Below are 19761 nucleotides of genomic sequence, written 5' to 3' on the forward strand. Positions count from 1 at the left end.
GATAGATAGATAGATATCAAAATAACACAGGAAAGCCCAGCTGCCATTCATTGAGCATTTGCAGGACAAAATAAAGACCACTGATACTAACAAATTTTAGAATGTCATGTCAGTATCATGTCAATATCAGTTTTGGCCACAATTGGTCCCCTCGGGACGTGCAATGATTGAGAAAACTCCAAGACGTTTCTTAGTGAGATTGGCTGTGCGGTGAGTCCGCCCTCTTGTGGACATACAAAGACACAACATGCTCCATTCACAGTCTGCTTATTTTGGTTCAGCCTTTAGCCCTCTATTGTTCACAAAACACCCGACTAAAGAAGTGAAGGTGGTTTATAAATCAACTCGTGTTTATTCGTGTTAAATTAATACGTGCGTTGCTCTGCCAAAGGGCGACACCCTTTTTATCATGAGCTGTTTCCTTGTTCCACCAGTAGAGAGCAGCATGACATGACAAACAGTGTCAACTTTGTAACCAAAGAAGAAGAGTAGCCCAGGGTGGCTAGCTGTAGGTGGTCCTGACATGTCAGAGAACTGACAGTAATGCTAACTTGGCACCAGTAGTTAGTGAGTTATTAAAAAGTACATGGGAGCGTGAGGGAAAGATTTTAGAGCACGAAACTTTACCAGGTAGCCTGTGTGGAGGGCTGACAGACCGGTAAAACGTTACGAATCCCGACCTTTGATATCTGACAACCGCTGGTTAGCTAGCATTAGCTGGCTAGCTGGGGAGCTCCCGAAAAGTAACGCCAGAGCTTATTTCATACAGTCATGTCTGCCGCCGGAGACTTCGGAAACCCGTTAAGAAAATTTAAATTGGTCTTTCTCGGGGAACAGAGTGGTAAGTCTAATGTTAATGTTATATGTTGTTTGGGTGTGGAATTATACTCTGTGGGAAATGTAGCTAACACTAGAGTTTGGTGGCTTTGGTGGGCGATTAACGTTAACCTGTTAGCTTAGCTAGCATTAGCTGGGTAACGTTAAACTTGATACTGTGGTAGTATTGCGACAGCATAACTTGTTACTGTTGGTCCACGCTGGCGTCATGGAAATGTTATCTATTTTCTTCCTGAAAGGTTTAGTCATGTCTAAGGGAATGTGTCGTTCGCTTGTTGGCTAACTTCCGTGGCTAAACTGTAAAAACATACTCTTAATGGAGGCAGTGGCAGCTAGCAAGTTACAAGTGTCAGTTAACTAAAGTGGTGAAGTAGTGTGATTAACATAGTAGGTGGAATTAAAAGTGATTTCTATAACGCTATATTAATATCAGTTGTATTTAGTCAGTAAGTTGAGGCTTCAGTTACATGCTAAGTTGTCTACAGGTGACATGTTGTATTTGCTGATGTGTTCACGCAAAAGCTATCAATCTCAGTCAAAGTCCACACACGTATCACTGTGATTACACAGCCTGAACAGTGCGTTTACCCCGGGGACATTTCTGCGGAGAAAGGATGCATCCATTTCCAAACCTGCCTAGTAGCATTCCTACACTCTCCCTACTAATTTCCCCCTTTTCCAGCCAAACTGAACACAAGGTGTGATTGTACTGGAGCAGGGGTGGGGGGTGGGGGGTGCAGGGGGGTTGTTCAGTATAGATCCATCCATCAATCATGTTTTTTCAAAGGTGTGCGGTCGTTTATTATATAGTCCAGCACCATACTAAATAGACTTTTTCATGCTTTCACAGCTGGGTGTTTTGCATGCAAATTCAAAGATGCAAAAACATACATTGTACGCTGAAAGTGAATTTGGAGCTTTAACTGGAATTGGGAAGCACTGCTCCAACTTTTTCTCTCCCAATATTGATAAATCAAGTGGGTGTATGATCTGTTGACACCGATAAGTAGTTGGTGATACTTGTACCTTCTTTATCCCCAATTTAAAGTTTGTTCATCTAAGTGCATGGAACTCGGCATAAGTTTTGGTCATTTTTGAGGTCAGGCATTGTTGTGAATGAAATGAATGAAAGTGGTAGTGGAAACACTATATTATGACATTAAAAGAGAACTTGCATTAATGGAGCCATCCTCTCTGATCTGACAACATCCATTCTTTCTAATGAGGTCAGTATAAGCACTGATAATAATCCAGCTGATCTGATTAGTTTATCCCTTGTGAAGAAAAAGGGAAAGGTTCTGTAGAAAAGGTTTCAATTAATTCTTTGGTAGTGATTATTTTTCCGAAGGTATTGTGTCCTGTAATATGACCCTTCACTCTCATCAAGATAAGACAGACTTTGTGCTTGTCAGACAGTGTATGATCAGCTGTGGCTCCTTGTAACGGCAGTGTTGGCTTTGGCCATGTCATCATCACTTGATGTGCAGTGTAACTGATAGTGTAACTTGAGCTCAGCAAAACAGTCCGAGGCTGGGGAGCCCTGTGCCAGTGTTCAAAACAGTCTCTCTCTGTAATAATGTGCTTAAGGGATGTTTTACTAATAAATAACAGCAAGATTGAAGGAAATATTATGAGCAGTTGTACTATTTAACACAGCAGGACAAAACATTTTTAAAAGGGAAATAAATGGGGAGCCTTGTTCCCACCCCTTCTTGTCTCTCTACATTCCTCAACCCTCCAACTTCTCCCACAAATGCACCACACCCTTTAATGGACAAGAACTTTCAGCAGGCAGCTGGTGCTGCATGGTGAGCTGCTCTCAGCTGCAGTCTGTTACAACGGCCCTTCATCTGTGGCTCATAAACTGGACACAACTTTGATGTTGCCACTGGATGTTGCTTCTCATATTCAAATTTGTATATCTTGCAGTAGATCATAATCCATCCTTTTTGTTTGCTTTTTTAGTGGGAAAGACTTCGCTGATCACCAGGTTCATGTATGACAGCTTTGACAACACATACCAAGTGAGACAAACACCTCCTTCTGATTTCTAATAATCATTGATAATGTACATGTTATTCTAACATCAAATGTTAATGAATCGAAAAAGCTTATGCATATTTAACCAGGTATTATCCATTTTCAGGCCACAATAGGAATAGATTTCCTGTCGAAAACCATGTACCTTGAAGACCGAACAGTAAGTGGTATTTTTTGACTAATAGTTTTTAATCTGTCTTTGCTTGTTGGTTGTTCTTGTTTTTGTCTATATTGTGGACACTCTCTAAGTGACTGTAAGGTTTTGGTGCAGATAAAGTGAAGGGGCTCTCAGATGCTGATTGCTTAAATAATGTCGTATTGCTCTTTTTTCTTTAACCATTCAGTTATGTTCTCTCTAACTATCACATGCAGCATTTGTACTGCCATTCACGTGTGAGCTGGATGCTGTACCCCCTGGACTTTCCCCCCTTTCTTTGTTTCCCCCCTCAAACAAGTTTTCTTCCTCTCCTTCCTGCCCTTCCATCTATTCTCTTCATCCCTGTTTTGAAATTAGACACCTTACTTGATCAAGAGAGGAGGGTTGATGACAAGTGAAGGCTGATTATTTATTTATTTCCTCCCCAGGCCCAGACAGGTTGCCCTCTCTGGTGGTCATTCACTACCTGCATGCACTACGCTCTCTCTGAACTCTCTCTGTCTTTTCCCATTCGTCTGACTTTGTTCAGTTTTTTTTCTTCTTCTTTTTGTCACCATAACTTACATCATTTTCTGACCTCGGTTTATCTTGTTTTATTTTCATCCCTTTTGTATTATTTTTTCTTTTTCTCTTCTTTCATTTCTCCTCCCATCCCTTTCCCCTTCCTGCCTCACAGATCAGGTTGCAGTTGTGGGACACAGCGGGGCAAGAACGGTTTCGTAGCCTCATCCCAAGTTACATCAGAGACTCTGCTGCTGCTGTCGTAGTGTACGACATCACAAGTAGGTGGAATACCTGTGCACTTGAAATTTTCAGATACATGCCACATTTGCCTCATCCTCTGTGTACTGGGTTTTTTTTTTTTTTTTAAAGACACAGTTGGCCCCAAAATCAAAAATACATACTTTTCCTCTTACCTGCAGGGATAGGCCACAGAGCTTGTTGAGTCATTTCAGTGCAAAGTGTAAACATTAATGGCGTCCTCGGCTGAGCTGTAACATTAGCCAGGTCAGTGATGCTAGATGAGCTAGCAGTAGATGCACGCTTCCTTCTCTGCGGTGATATGGTTGGAAGGTGTATTTTGGTTGAAAGAAAAAAGATCCTACATTAAACTGCTCATAGCAAGGTCTTTGGATTATCTTGAGTAACTGGGTCATGATTTCTGGAAAGAGACATTGCTGATGAGTTTGTCAGATGCTTTTTTTTTTTTTAAATGGCCCTTTGAGCACCTCAAGCAGAGTGCCATCTAGTTTTATTATATTGAAGGGAAGTCAAACATCTCTAAAGCTGATTTCTCCAACACTCAAAAACTCACACAAAAAAAATATTCAGATTAATGAATAACACTACACGTAAGAGGAAAAATATGCACTCTTGATTTGGGGTAAACTGTCCCTTTAATGTTTGGAAGCAAATCGAGTGTCAGTGTAAATCCACAGTTGGTAAACTTTTATTTCGTAATGTAATTCAAGCACACGTTCCCTTTTTATTTCTAAAATCCTGTATTTTCAAATGTAATCATTGGCCTTGGTCAAGATGTGTACGACTTGCTATACTTCCTTCCTGTCACAAAGTTGCCTGTTTTCACAGCTGAAGCCTTTCATCTCCTGAATACTGATGCTCTGCTTCCTGTTTCTCCCTTGTCTCTGTCTCTTAGATGTCAACTCCTTCCAGCAAACCACAAAATGGATTGATGATGTGAGAACGGAGAGAGGAAGTGATGTCATTATTATGTTGGTGGGAAACAAGACAGACCTTGCAGACAAAAGGTAATCTGTTCTTCCTTCCTCCTGCCTCTGTGTAAGTGGGTCCATTAAGAGCATACTAATGAAGTCATTGATTGTTGCTGCCGGCCTGTCGATGCGGAGCTCCTCAGCCCTTCATGGGCAGAGCAAGTTATCTCTGCTCTTTGTGGATGTTAAAGCTCTCATTGACTTTTTTATACTATATGACCTTTTTCTCATTGTTTCATACCACATTGTTTGAAGATATTGATCAATGAATCATTAACAGATTGATCTCATGAATATATTGATAGTTGTCAGCTGTAATGTTTGATAATATTCAATCTGAAAGTGTCTGCTGTGTGATCCACTTTATCCACCTGTTTAATTTAGTAAGTTGTTTAATGCCTTTCGCTGTGCATCTCTTAATTCCCTTATCCACCGCAGGCAAGTATCTATTGAGGAGGGTGAGCGGAAAGCCAAAGAACTAAATGTAATGTTTATTGAGACTAGTGCAAAAGCGGGCTACAACGTAAAGCAGGTAAGAGTGTGTGTGAGTCGTGCTCTGTAGTCCTGCTGCAGCTGCTGCCGCCTGGGCTCCTCCTCCAAAGGTTGGATACGACAATCAGAGGTCCGAGGCTTGGGGATTCAAAGATTGCAAAGAGTCATCCTAGATTCTTTTGGACCATCTAAAAGAGGCATTTTGTAGGGATGCATCAATTTATCTGCTGCACATCTGTATTAGTCAATATCAGTCATATCAATGTTGTTTAGGCTATAATGCAGGGCTTGATTAGTAGCATCCCGTTATTTCTGGGACAATAGGAAATGAGTTTGGGAGAAACAGAGATCTTACCTGGGATGTCGTCTGGAAAAAAGTAGCAGCAAACTCACTATTGACATAAAGGGAAACACCCAGTTTACCTGATAATGCTGCATTGTGAACAATAAAACTGTGTTGAAATCAGAGGGAGGGAGCTAGTTAATGTTAGCTGTTAGCAGGTGGTGGCTGTAACCAACAGCTGATGGGGGTTGCATTGAATTATATTATGATGCATTCGAGCTCTATGCAGTAAAAATGAGTATCAGGTGCAAGTAAGTTATATTATTCTCGTGACAAGTTCAATGTAGTCTTGTAAAATGTTAATTTTGGGGAGAACCTTGATTAAATGCAGTTGTTTGAAGGAGAAATGTGTTGATCATTTTACAGCAATATAAAATAGTTATAAGAGGGAATTATTATATATTATTTAAAGCAAGCCGCTTCAGAGACTTTTATTTTGAAATAAAGTGGGGGGAAATGGTTATTTCAAAGGTTGTTTCATAAATATGTATGATTGATTTTGTGCACATTCAAAGATAGTTTAATGAAGGACTGACAGACTTCAAAACTGTTATTTTTTTTTATAGTTTCTCGTTTCCCTTGCACACAAGGGAAAATAGATAACAAAATACACATCAACAACAAACATTTCTATCTCATTCGGCCAAGTTGTTATTTTAAAAATCAGTATTGGCACAGAGTTTTAAAATCGGTGCATCCTTGGCATTTTGTAAATTTACCAGCTGTTAACTGGTCAATGTCCACCAAATCTAAAGCCCTCTGTCCTTATTAATGAACTGAACAGCCCAAAGTTTTACTAGAGGACCTTTGGTCTCAAGCACAGGTGGCAGCAGCAGCAGGAAGGGGCACGGCTTGTTACTCCCTTTCAACATAATCACAGTCTGTATTCTCTTTCCCTTGTCTTTTTTGTCAATGTCTGTGGCGATATGTGCGTGTCCCCCTGGGTGTTTGTGTGTTTGTGCGCGGTGGCTCATCACAGACAGATAACCACAGAGGAGGGAGAACAGAGAGCGAAAGAGATGAATGTTCTGTTTATTGAAACAAGTGCAAAGACAGGCTACAATGTCAAACAGGTAGAGCGTGTGCACCTTTGTGTGTGTCTGTGTGTTCATAGCGCTCATGCTCTCTACTGATTGGCTTCTATTTCACACACGCATGCGTGCATAAAGGTGTGCTTTGAACATCAGCTTCATCTGGTTGAAAGTGACGTGCGTGGATTTGATTTGCAAGCCCTCTCCCACCTGCTCGCAGCATTGATTTGTATCGGCCAAACATTGATCGTAAAGCCCTGGAGGTGGGTCGGGGTGTGCAAACCAATACTCTACACTGATCAGCACATTTGCAGTATTTTTTGTTGCATGTATTCTAGTTCTGCAGTATGTGATGCTTTTTATTGTGAGAGTGGGCTTCTCGAGCATCATCATACATCCAACACTGTCCCTTTTAAATGCATTTGAATCCATCAATCACTTAAAATCCTCCAAGCTCCATCAATGGAAGTTCTCAGTAAGGCACAAGTTACATCCTGTCCCTCTGCAGTGCAGCAATAATGCCTCGCAGTAGCTCAGACATATGCTGCTAAATTCAAATCAAATTTGGAAAAGCTCTGGTGGCCTTCTTCCTCTGTGCGAGCTTCAAGCAAACCTTATGCTAAATCATTTAATGGGAATACACACAGCACGCTATCTAGATTTCATCTTGTGCTTTTCTGATGCTCTGGGCATATTTCCTTGTCTGACAGAATACATCTGGTTCTCTTTCCCTCCAGCTTTTCCGCCGTGTGGCAGCCGCCCTCCCTGGCATGGATACCACACAGGACAAGAGTAGAGAGGACAGTATCCTTTGTGTAGACGTCAACGTCTGTGTCCGACATGACAGAAAAGGGTCAGAGGGTCTCCTCTCTTTCTAATGTTGTGTCATATGGATAAACCCTGCCAGAAGGGAAAATCTGGTGCAGCAGAATGACAACAAGCTGTTGTTCTTTAATCCGTGTGTCCCTTTAGATTTATTTTACCAGTGAGGACACATATTGTACTCCAGCTCTCTAATATTTTACTGTGGGTATAATGTTACCAGGGTTCCCTCAGTCATGAAAAACCTGATAAAGTCATGGAATTTCACAGTCACATTTTCAAGGCCTGGGAAACTAATGAAATTAGTAAAAGTCATCAGAGGTTTTGGGAAGTCATGGAATTTTGTTTGTGTGTAATAAAATTTTTACATTTATATTTCTTAGATAACCTTCCACATAATTTAAGGTAATGGAAATTTTATTTTCTGTAGTGTGACGATGTTAGGTAGCTCTAGTTTGTGTCAGTGTGTGACAACATTTTGATTAGCATCATGTATGTTTCCCCATTTTCTTTCCTCATACAGTCTCTTCCATCATGTTTTCCAGTGAGCTAAAAATTATGTTTGGAAAGAGTTGAATAATACAACTTTAAAAAAAAACTTAAAGCAAGTTTGGCAAGAAAAAAAATGCAGCATATATCCTTAAAAAGTCTTAGAAATGTTGTCCAAATGTGTGGGAACCCTGTGTTACAGAAATACTCACCACCTCTTGTCTGCATTCAGCTTGGATTCACAACAATTGGATTCAGATTGCTGACAAGCGTTGAGGCCATTATACCAAGTCTGTATTTTTCATCCAAAATTGTTGCGTTGTTCAACATTTCTCAGCAACTCTGAAACTTTTGCCCATCCAAGTTTTCAGAACAGGTGGGATGTGGCTTAACCTACAGGACACACAGATCTGCAAAGAGAGAGAGAAACTGGGCAGAGGTAGAAAGGGGCCCAGCGAGAAAAATAAGTTCAAATATTTAGCAATTGCCTTCTTGAAATCTTCCTTGACAAAGACAAGGAAACTATCCAACAATGTACAAAGATGCTGACAGCAGTGTGCAATTTAATAGCCGCACAGAATCATTTCATAACTCAGGAAGTCGCTGTGCCAAATGCAAGACGCAGGAAGAGTGGCGACAGTCAGGGAGGTTCCTCCAGTGGAGAGAGGCAGAGCACCAATTTGTCTTTCCTTTTTGTGTCTTATTGCACGTTTTTGCAATGTATAGAGCAGTTAAAGGCATCGGACTCAGTGTGCATGGTTTCTGCGCATAACATTTTTTTATTGGATGCCTGATTTTAAAAAACTCATACAAAACACACAGACTTTGCAAAGGCCTTTTATCTACCTTACGGCCTCAGTTTCGATAAGTATGTGAGTAACGTCAGTAATGTTTGTTCTCACAGGGATTCAACACTTTCTGTGGTACTATGACAGTTTAAGTTTATAATATTTATCGCTTTTACAAATACTCCACAATTAACTGTAGCTTGAAATGAACATAAAATATGAGCATTCTCATGTCTTTATTTCTTTCAATTTAATTTGCTTTGAAATCAAGCATGTGGAATTTGCCCTATATATGTGAGCGTAAACAATGACTGTGTTGTTTGCATGGAAATTATATTCAAATATTATTTAGCCCTGCACCCTGTCATGTCAGGCAGTTGAAAACAAATTACAAAGTCTTCTGCGTGTTATGAAACTTTAATATGTGATCTCCAAGAATTTAATCCTGCAAAGCGGTCTGGGAGTTTGGTTTAGTTCTTACAACCTCTCATGTACATTTTTGAGTGGCATGTTTACCTTTTTGTGATGTCCCTTAACTCCTACACCCCTCAGTGATTGACATTAAGCTGGAGAAGCCACCAGAGCTACCTGCCAACGAAGGAGGCTGTTCCTGCTAATGCCGGCTTATGGCATTGATAAATATTTCTCTTACTGGCTTTTTTTTCTCAAACCCAGTCTTTTTTTCTTTTTTTCCCCTTGTATCTGCACCGTTCGCTGCACCCGTCGCTGCTCCCCCAGCCTGAAAGAGAACACTAAAGCCGTTATCCTTGCCATTGTGGAAAGCTGCTCTCTCATTGGGAAGTCATAAATCACTTCAGTTGAATATTTGCACTTTAACACACATACGTTCAAACAGCTGTTTTCTGTCACTTCAAACAGACAAGTTGGGGCAGCAAAAAAAAAAGAGTTACACCGCTGTAGTTTGTCTCTAAAAATGACATTTTGAACCAAACCGAATGAAAGAACGTGTGTTTAAGACATGAAATCAAAGTATGTGTTTAAGAGTGAGAATATTCTTGAAAAAAAGTTAAATATCGCTTTAAGCTTAATAAGCACAGTGTGGGTGTCGTGTGCATTTGTCAGTTAACATAATTTGTGATTTTGCATTTGATCAATCGGCAAGGATTCGTTCATTATCAACAAACTTTTTTTTCTTTTTTTAAACTGTCAAGAACAATTTGTGGGAAAGGTTGCAAATAGGTTGAAATACATCAGCTAGGACATCTTAGTGCTGACACATACACCCATGATGCAGCTGAAGTTGCAAGTGGCAGCCATGTGCTCAGTGGTGCCTGTACCAGCAGAGTCCCAGTTCTCCCAACATGTACCAGCATGACATGACAAGTCAATACATGGTCACACACACACACACACACCACTGCACAGTCTCACACCAGCACAAACACACAACACCTACTACAAGAGCAACACTATCACTGCACCATCCACATTACCGTCCTTCCCTCACTTGTCTCTTGAGATGGGTTATTTTTTACCTTGGCTTCCATTTTCTATTTCCTTTTTATTTGAATAGATCTTTAATTATTTTTTTCTAAAGACTACAGCTATCATAGATTAAAACTATTTCTTTGAACATAGTGTTTGAGGAGGATTTTCTCATATTAAGAGTCATAATCATAAAACCCACTGTAAACATTAGAGATGGAGATATACAATATGCCTTTTGGAATTTAATTGTAGAGGGCTTCCTTGGCTTTTGGGTTTATCTAGTTACGTTTGGTATGATGTTTTATGAACACTTAAAAGATTTTGCTTGTTTTTATTTTTTTGGCATTGATCTTTTGTTAGTGATTATTCTACATGTGTATTTAATCCACAATGACTTGTAATATTTATTTCTATTGGATTCATGTCTTTTTTTATGGCTGTTAATATCTTCACTTTTTGAATGAGTCCTGAATTGCTAATTAAATATTCATCCATCGGGATCACCTTTAACCGAATCAGTAGAGAGCCTCTGCTGCTCCTTCTCAATGGCAATTTGATCATACTGATAAAACAGTGCAATTTTCTGTGTGAACTTGCGGAGGAGAGTCCGATTTGTATAGCATAGTAGTCCTTAACGTTTCTGTCTGGAATGGTTTTAAATGAAAGAATAAAAATACACTTGTCACTGCTGCTGGAATACATCAGTGTGTTATGGACAGCTGTAGGAGTTAATAATTAACGTGAAAAATACTCGAGTATTGCAGAGACGTTATCTGTAAGTCTTGAGCCTGTCTCTCAGCTGTGGCAACAACACTAGCAGCGACTGTACTTTATGAAAACAAGGCCTGAAAAGTGCTGCTGTGGTCATGGAGCAGAAAGTAGCTCAGTCATGTGGACTGAAGGACTGACCGTAATCTGAAATGTCCTGCAGGAGCGATATGCTGGACCTGAACTAATAGGCTTATTTCACAGCAGGCATTTTGACTTGTCATTGCAGGGAAAGCACAGGTGGAGCTAATGGATGTAATGATGGCTCTAAAAATATGCCATGCCACTGAGCCAGTGTTCACAATAACAACCTTGAGCAGGCACACCAAAATAGAATATAGTCATTATTCATGCTCAAATATCTGTCATGAAACATTTAATCATAGGAAGCTAATTTATTGAAGAATTGGAGATATTAGGGTAATAAGTGACCTGTGTGCACCTGTAAAGCCAGATTGCAAAGCAGGCAACTGTCTCAGGGCCCTAGACTGAAGGCCCTTCAGCCCAGGTTCACTGTCTGTCAGATAGTTTCACATAATTTGATTAATTGCAAAATTTAATAGGAACAAGCAACAATTGGCTTCTGCATCATTACCTAATCATGTGTGTTTCTGAGGGTTTCATATGTCAAAATGATAGCCCAAGTTTTAAGACCATCATTATTCTAGTTTGTGTTCAGTTTACATGGTGCATATTGCTAAACAAAAGGAAAAAATGTGCTTTATCAAATGACCTTTTACTGCAGTGACAGGGTACATAATGCACAGGAGGGCAGGAGCTGTATGTGTGTGGGCCCCAAAACAGGTTAATCCAGCCTTGACTGTTAGTTTAACTTAAATCGGAGAACGCTCACTTTGTATGCAGTTTGACAGCAGTCAATTAATCAGTTAAACTTTATATGTATAGCGTCTTTCATACAGGTTAGCGCCATTTAAAGTTTATATGTGACTGAGAATATTAGGCTTATTAATTACTATTCCCATTATAACTTTTTTTATAACAATGTATAACTTCATTGTATTTTTGTAACATGAACACAGCATTTAAATATTTATTGTTATTTTGTTTTATTTTTTTAAATTTATTTTATTTTTATATATTTATTTTTATTATTATTATTAGTTTTACCATTGAATAGTGTGTGGATCCCTGCTCAGCCCAGCATGGTTCAGCCATCGCTACAAGTCCCGCGAGAGTCTCTCGAGCATCTGTTACCCTGGAAACCAACCTTAACAAATGTTACTGTGTTAAGCTTATGTGAAAACTTTACTTTAAGACCGTCACCGTTTTCGGCAATATTCACTTTTCCTGTTATATTTAAGTGAATGTAACTCACGCAGGTATGGGTCATGATTACTACGAGACGCTGGAAATAAACAGAAATGCAACAGACGCAGATATCAAGAAGGCGTAAGTTTTATTAACCTAGCCATAAGCTACGTTAGCTTAACTAGTTACCAGACGTTAAAAGTTGAAGCATCATGCGTTTTGTGCTCATTGCCACACTTTGATCTCACTAGATACCGACGACTTGCTTTGAAGTTTCATCCGAGCAGCAACAGAGAAAAAGGCAGCAGGGAGAAATTCAGTCAGCTGGGCGAAGCCTACGATGTGCTGAGCGACCGTAAGTACAACAGGGAGGTTTGTTTTAGCTTAAATGCTGGATAAGTAGCCCAACCATTTAACTAGGTTAAACACGAAGACTTAGCCTACTTGTAAAATGTATTTTTTTTTAAAATCGAAATAGTACAAATAATTGTAGAAAAGTAAGACTGCAAATAAAAGTGATAATACGTCCATAACTTTATATTTTATTGTCAGCTTGTTTATCTAACTTGCTATCCTGCTAACTTATATGTCTCAAAATGAATATATTTCTAAGTAATAATAAATATTGTACTTAAAGGTCCAGTGTGTAGGATTTAGGGGGATATGTCGACAGAAATTGAATATAATATAATAAGTATGTTTTCTTTAGTGTCTAATCACTTGAAAATAAGAACTGCTGGGTTTTTGATAACTTAAAATGAGCCATTTATAGCTACATAGAGAGCAGGCATGGATGCACTAAATTAATGTGCAAGGGTAAAGTAACCTGTCAGAAACAGTGATTTGTAAAGTGAAAATGCTTTGTTCTGTGTTTTTTTTTAAGTGGTTTTTAATCAACTGGTCTGTTTGTTTTGGAACATAAGAGACCACTGTAGATAATTCAGTTCCCGGTTAAAAAAAACCTGAACAATGAGCACTGAGGCAATCCTGAATGTGAGAAGTTTTAGCTGGTTGCAATCTGCAATCCTTCATACCAAGATGCCACTAAATCCCCCTGAATCTTCCTTTTAGTGGGCTAACATGTCTATACTGCTGATGACTGAGAGGAAACTATTCTAAGGCTTCAACTAAGACAACCATGTTTTATTAGCAGAAGATAAACACTGTGTGACCAAAATGAATAATTAAAGCTAATGTGCAGTGTGAATGTATGCTCTTTATATGCTCTTTATTAAATAGTTAGAAGGCAAATATATCTTATTTAAGATCATCATCTGACTGAATCTATCAAATTATCCACCTTATACGAAAATATTGTTGCTTTAGCCAGCATTGCTGCATGGAGACTGGCAGTGTGTGTCTATAACAACACCTTTATTCTTTGTGACAGCTCGAAAAAAGGCAACTTATGACAAGTTTGGTGAGGAGGGTCTAAGAGGTGGTCTCCCACCTGAGTTTGGCGTCAGTGGGGCTTGGTCATCTAAGTATGTCTACCACGGGAACCCAGAAAAAACATTCAAACAGTTTTTTGGAGGCGACAATCCATTTGCAGGTAAGGAAACCATCATACAGTATGGTTATTGTACATTTCATGCTAATTACATTAACTATATTTATTAACTTTTATTTGCCAGACTTCTACACAAATGATGAACCGCTTCAGTTTGGTGGCCTGCAAACAGGTGTGGTGAAGACACAAGATCCTCACATAGAGAGAGACCTTCATCTGTCCCTGGATGATCTTTTCCACGGATGCACAAAGAAGATTAAGATATCTCGCAGGGTAAACAGTACCCTATGTGAGACAACTATCTTTCATCAAACAGCTTATTCGCATATTAATTCAGGTTTGCTTCATTTGTTGAACAGGTCATGAACGAGGATGGATACACATCCAGCATCAGAGACAAGCTCCTGACTATAGACGTGAAGCCTGGATGGAAAGAAGGCACAAGAATAGTTTTCCCCAAAGAGGGAGATCAGGTAAGAGACTATACATCACTGTTTAATATAGAAATTAAAGACAGTCATAATAATCATCACTAATAACATATGCTGTAATACTGTACAAAGAATGTGACCATGTTGTTATACTTCTTCCAACCTGACTGTGAGAATGGCCAGAAACAGAGCTCAGTGTGTTATTTGAAATGGTTTATCCAGTCTGATCAAGGTTTAGGTGTTTTGTTTAAGGTTAGGATGAGCTATTTTTGGTTCAAAAACAAAATAAGGCTTTTTTCATATTTGGCACTGTTCCACTATTTCTTTGCATCATGCAAAATTTCTTACAAGAACATGTGTTATGGCCTGAGTTCTGGCTTGTGGCGCTGTCCCTGGTGCTGATTTATCCATCACACTGTTGATTTCCAAGCCCCATCTTTAAGTGTGCTATTTGCTTCCGAGGCAAGTCTAGCATCTTACCTATATACCAGTCTTTATAATTTTGGAGGAGAAAAGCAAAATGTATTCCTGAAGGTTGTTTTGTGTCCAAGCAGGATGTGAAGTAGTATTTTTGCAGACACTGTAATAGTGCCAATTCTTGTTGGATTATTAAACACATAAGAAGTAGTGAGAATAGCAACGTGTGTATGGCATCTCTGGTAGAGGAGGGTAGAGGTGTCACAGTATCCTTGGACAATGTGCTGAGCCCCAAACTGCTCCCAATGGGAGATGTGTGTGTGTGTGTGTTAAAAACGGGGTCACAGGTGGCAACTTACATGGTAACCTTGGCCACCAGTGTGCGAATAAAAAACGCTTTGAGTGGTCAGAAGAGCGGAGAGGTGTTTTACCAGTGTAAGTCCATTTATTATAAAGGTGTACTCATATGGGAATTACTAATTTGACTTGATATTAAATAAATACTAAATAAGTCTGAATATAGAATTTCATATCAGATTTTTACAACCCACTCCTTCAAAAAAATATCTACCTGTCATATTTGAAATTATGCTTGATTAATAAATGTTGATGAAACATGATTGAAGATTTGCTCAAGCCATTGACAAAAGGCCGCTTGAACAGATTTGGCCAGTTTGGAAACTGCCTAAGATAATAGACAGTAATGCTTTATATGAATGGGTAAGTGAACATATAATAACACACCAGTAGGTGGCCTCAGCTGATCTCTTTCAAAGTGCCCATGTTTACCTCTATGACTAAAACCACATGGAAATGAGGAACTTAGCGACTCTTCTTGTTCTCCCTTATGTATTTGTTTTTTACTTGTTTTGATTTGGTCAAAACAAAGTGTAGGACATTCTTTACCATACTGTGCATAGTAACTATAGAGTATAGATTTTGAGGGGTACGCAAGGGACATGACACCCTCAGTGTTTAGAATGTGCATTTATCCCCTGTAATGAAAACATAAAACTAGCAGAAGACTTTTATTTTTTTACAAAATGAAAGGCATTATCACCATAAATTGGTGCAGAAAATGCAAGTTTTTTAATGCTCAAAAATTTACTGTCAGAGGACTCCCAAACTCCCTAACAAAACCATGCCCTTAGAAATAACCAATCACTAAGCCATATTTTAGGGAAAGAGGCTGACTATATAGTAATCACCTTGCTGCATTTTACCTTCAGGGACCAAACAACATTCCTGCAGATATTGTGTTCATAGTGCGACAGAAGAGTCATCCTCTGTTTGTAAGACAACACAATGACCTGATATACAAGGCTCCGATCACTCTAGAGATGGTGAGTCATGTTAATGATTTTTAATCATGAGTCATACTTAAAGATTTGTTTTAAGTAGAATAAACACTAAAACCTCCCAAACAGGCCTTGACTGGGTTCTCTGTGGATGTGGAGACACTAGATGGCAGGATACTCAGCATTCCCATCAATGACATTGTGCAGTAAGTGACTGAATAACATTCATGTATAATACCGTGTTTTGTAATCCTATTGAAACGACATTCATCTCAGATGCTCTGAAAGCTGAATGAATTATTCAAACATAAAGATCACGACAAGGAGAGATAATCATAAGAAATTCAAGGACTTTATATAAACAGTACACTTAAACAGGGACATTTCTAGAGGAATATGTTTTGCATTTATGCATCATTTGCATTAATTGCCATTTTCCTGTCTGTGATTTGTTTTGTCACAACACATCAGCCCCGCGTACAACAAAGTGGTGACTGGAGAGGGAATGCCGCTGTCCCAGGATCCGTCCCACAGAGGAAACCTCATCATTACTTTTGACATCCAGTTTCCCGAGAAGCTCTCCGCTGAGAGGAAGCATCTCATCAAACAAGCCCTAGCTTTTAAATATTGATCACATTCTAATACATGTGCTGCTGCCCTGTGAGTAATCATTAATGTGGTCATGACAGAGAGAGGTATCAACACAGTTTGTATAACTTTGATACTCTGAGTTGAAACATACTCTAGGAGGTAACATAAAGTAAAGAAACTTGTAAATAGCACCAATGTAATACAACATCAGACAGCTGTCACAGTATAGTTGTGCAGTTGTGGTTCGCTGCCATCATGGCTCGTTTCAGCTGCTCATACGTCACAAACATCACCACGTTCCAGGAGCCCAGGCGTAAGAACGATGGCATGAACCTTGAGAAAAAACACAGAAAAACAACACAAATGATTTCAATCCGTTTATATTATTAGCTGTTGTGTACCTCAAATATACAACCATTCTCTCTCCTCCCCCACCTCTATAAATGTTTGATTTCTGTCCTCATTAATCATTCCGATATTGTCCGCGCAGTCAGTGCTTACCCCTTATAAAAGGCTAGCGGTCCCTCTTTGGTCATCATGGCAGCAGCACAACTGAGGACACTGCTATACTGGCCAAGAGCAGCGTTCATATATCTTGTCTTCACGACATCAACTGGAGAGGCAATCACTGTTGTGCATAACCCTGCACCGAACGCTGACACAAAGTGGCAGGGCAGATTATCTGTGGAGTAAAGGCTGACAGTTACTCCTCCGAAGAGAAGGGACAATATGTCATTCCTCTGCATCATGCTGTACTGTCTGCAGCCATTGTTTTACCTGTCAGGGGAGTGGACTTGAGGAGTGTATCCTTAATGAAATCGTACGTCACCAGTTCAGTGCAGTTAACAATTGCATTTCGTGCAATGTTTGGAGCTGTGCCTGCGTGACATAGAGATGCGCAATATCATAAGAAATAAAAGGGCATTATGCTTTATACCTAAATAATCCTTTAAAAACTTTTCACCCGCAAGATTGCTGTTTGTGTATCAGTTACTCATTGTGTGCTACCGTAATTTCATGAAAAAAAACTGAACTTTTTTTGCATGCCTTCACAGTGAACGGAGAATCCAAAAAAGGCCATCAACCGTAATGAATTTAAGTAAATGAGGACCTTGTTTAACAACTGCAAAAATATATCAAAACATCCATTCACAATACACAACACGTGCAGTAATGATCCCAAACACATTATTTTCACAAAAACATTACAATGCAAAACACTTCTGCCTGTGAGTAGTGCACAGTGAGCGCATGAGACTGTTAGTACCGATATGTTTTAAATTGTGATATTTAGTGAAAATACATATTATTGCTATGTATTAGGCATATAACTATATAAGTGAGACTTGGATTATATTGTATGAGTTGTGTGAGAGTTTGTAAATGGATGTTTTGATATAGTTTTTAATTCAATTACATCAATTTATAGAGAATATTCGCCTTTTTTGGATTCTCCGTTCACAGTGGAGGCGTGCGAGAAAAACAAATGTTTTCCCACAAATTCAAGATAACACACGGTGAGTAATTAATATACAAATGGTCATTTTACAGGTGAAGTGTTCCTTTAAACTCAAGCTACTGTACCTCTCCACAGACCACGGATGCCCTCTTCCTTAGCAATGGTCTTATAAGCATCAACGGTGCCGCAGTAGCGTCTTGCATTCCCAGGAGACCTGGCCTGTGCCTGGAAGCGAACTTTTACTACATCTGTTGGCTGAGCAAAAGCAACAGCCATGGCACCAGTGGTACTGCCTGCAAGCAGCCGGCTGCCGATACCAACATCTGAGCCAGAGATTAGGGAGGTGTGAGCCTAAATGATGCAGGAATCCCTTACTAACATATAGAATACATTCATAGATACTCACGATCGGAGCCTTTAGTGTAGAACTGTTTAACAGAGTCATAGAGACCGATGCGTACGGAGGCAAAGCTCATCTGCCTCTGTAGTCCTGCAACAAGTCCACTGTAAAGGCTCCTGGGCCCCTCTGTACGCACCATGGTGGTGATGGTGCCAAACACTCCACGATACTTCACTGCAGATGCTTTCCCTGCAGCTATAGAAGGTCCAGCCTCTCCTTGTATCTGTGCAAGGATAAATAAGAGGATAACAAAGGACACGTGACTTTTACATACAGTATACCTACATATGTGCACAGACAATATCAGAATTTGATGTGTTGATCGGAAGTTAACTTTTTTTTTTGCAAAAAGTCTGTGTACCTGCAGCCGCACTTTAGCTGTGTCCAGGGGAAACGTGAACAGGTCAGCGATGCAGGCTGCAGTTCCTGCTCCAACAAACTTCACTGCCGCTGATGGAGGCACATCTGCAGGTCCGAATCCAACCATTTTCCAGAATAATTGTGATAAATTTAAGGATTGATGAGTGACTTACAAATGTGGACAAGACAGGAAGTTCCTCCAAAATCTGAAAAAGATTGACCGCAAAACACATCCAACTATTATGTATCTTTGGCTCATTAAAGGACTCCGTTAAGTAAAGAGACATCCTGAAGTAGAAGCATTGGTGATGCTTAATGAAACACAGCTGCTCAGTACATTCTGTGCAGACAGGGGCATGCTGGGCTCACATGGGCTAAAAATACCATGCAAATTCAAATGATTTCTCTCATTATGCATGTCATTTTTACTCATGATTTTTGTTATTCATTCTTACCTTTGATGGAGCAATTTAGGGAAGAAACACAAGAGATCAGGTTTCTCTAAAGGTGTCCCTCTGGCTGAACTTTGTCCCAGCTATAAATTGGTGTCCTTGTTTTTCCATAGAAGTGATGAGTCTTAAAATCATACTCTAAATCCTTGAAAAGATAGTGAGAAGGTCAAATACAATATTAGATGTCCAGTATTAACAAAATTAAAAACAAATATGCAGATAAAAAGTCCTCTATTGTACCGTAATTTAATTTGTTAAATTATAAAAATGCTTGCTAAAATGCGTCTCCAAGTGACAATAGCCAATCAGTGAATGGACAGGATTCAGCAGTGTGGAGAGGAGAGCCGCCTCTTTAAATAATGCCTTGTCCTTGTTACATCATGGCATGGCATGTGTTGCAGATGGGGCCCCACCCCCGGGGCCCCACCTCCACCTCATATACTGGTATATGGGCTGCCTTCTGGTCAAATGGCAGACTATAAACCTGTCCAAGAGACAAACAGCCTGGGGGTGTTTTTGTCCAATATGTGTCTTGGAGCATGTTTGCTCTTTGTCCTCCTGACTTCATGATCAATCTTTACCTATGTTGTGTCCTCAGACCCTAACCCTGACCCTAACGCCCAAC

General features: G+C 39.6%; 3 protein-coding genes across 4 annotated transcripts; 2 read left to right on the forward strand and 1 right to left on the reverse strand.

The window, feature by feature from the left end:
- Positions 1-467: 467 nt before the first annotated feature.
- LOC121952368 (ras-related protein Rab-6A) lies at positions 468-10871 on the forward strand. 2 transcript variants are annotated; one of them, XM_042499000.2, is made up of 8 exons: positions 468-841; positions 2803-2861; positions 2984-3037; positions 3711-3816; positions 4692-4803; positions 5206-5299; positions 7371-7437; positions 9285-10871. In XM_042499000.2, exons 1-8 carry the CDS (start codon positions 772-774, stop codon positions 9347-9349), a joined length of 627 nt encoding a protein of 208 aa, XP_042354934.1. In that variant the 5' UTR covers positions 468-771; the 3' UTR covers positions 9350-10871. The 2 variants fall into 2 exon arrangements, with proteins under 2 accessions (XP_042354934.1, XP_042354935.1); XM_042499001.2 differs by lacking the exon at positions 5206-5299 and adding an exon at positions 6582-6675 and having other exon boundaries at positions 469-841.
- A 155-nt stretch (positions 10872-11026) lies between these two features.
- On the forward strand, positions 11027-16505 carry dnajb13 (DnaJ heat shock protein family (Hsp40) member B13). Its single transcript, XM_042498884.2, has 8 exons — positions 11027-12359; positions 12470-12573; positions 13609-13770; positions 13853-14001; positions 14088-14201; positions 15806-15919; positions 16004-16080; positions 16346-16505. Exons 1-8 carry the CDS (start codon positions 12292-12294, stop codon positions 16503-16505), a joined length of 948 nt encoding a protein of 315 aa, XP_042354818.2. The 5' UTR covers positions 11027-12291.
- On the reverse strand, positions 16208-19500 carry ucp2 (uncoupling protein 2). The gene is made up of 8 exons (XM_042498883.2): positions 19377-19500; positions 19140-19281; positions 18686-18890; positions 18331-18547; positions 18050-18247; positions 17243-17344; positions 16967-17147; positions 16208-16798 (listed from the first exon to the last, which is right to left on the reverse strand). Exons 3-8 carry the CDS (start codon positions 18809-18811, stop codon positions 16684-16686), a joined length of 939 nt encoding a protein of 312 aa, XP_042354817.1. The 5' UTR covers positions 18812-18890; positions 19140-19281; positions 19377-19500; the 3' UTR covers positions 16208-16683.
- Between the last annotated feature and the right edge of the window lie 261 nt (positions 19501-19761).

Source organism: Plectropomus leopardus, chromosome 15 (assembly GCF_026936395.1).
Source record: "Plectropomus leopardus strain MGB_pleo_1.0 chromosome 15, ASM2693639v1, whole genome shotgun sequence".
Lineage (NCBI taxonomy): Eukaryota > Metazoa > Chordata > Actinopteri > Perciformes > Serranidae > Plectropomus > Plectropomus leopardus.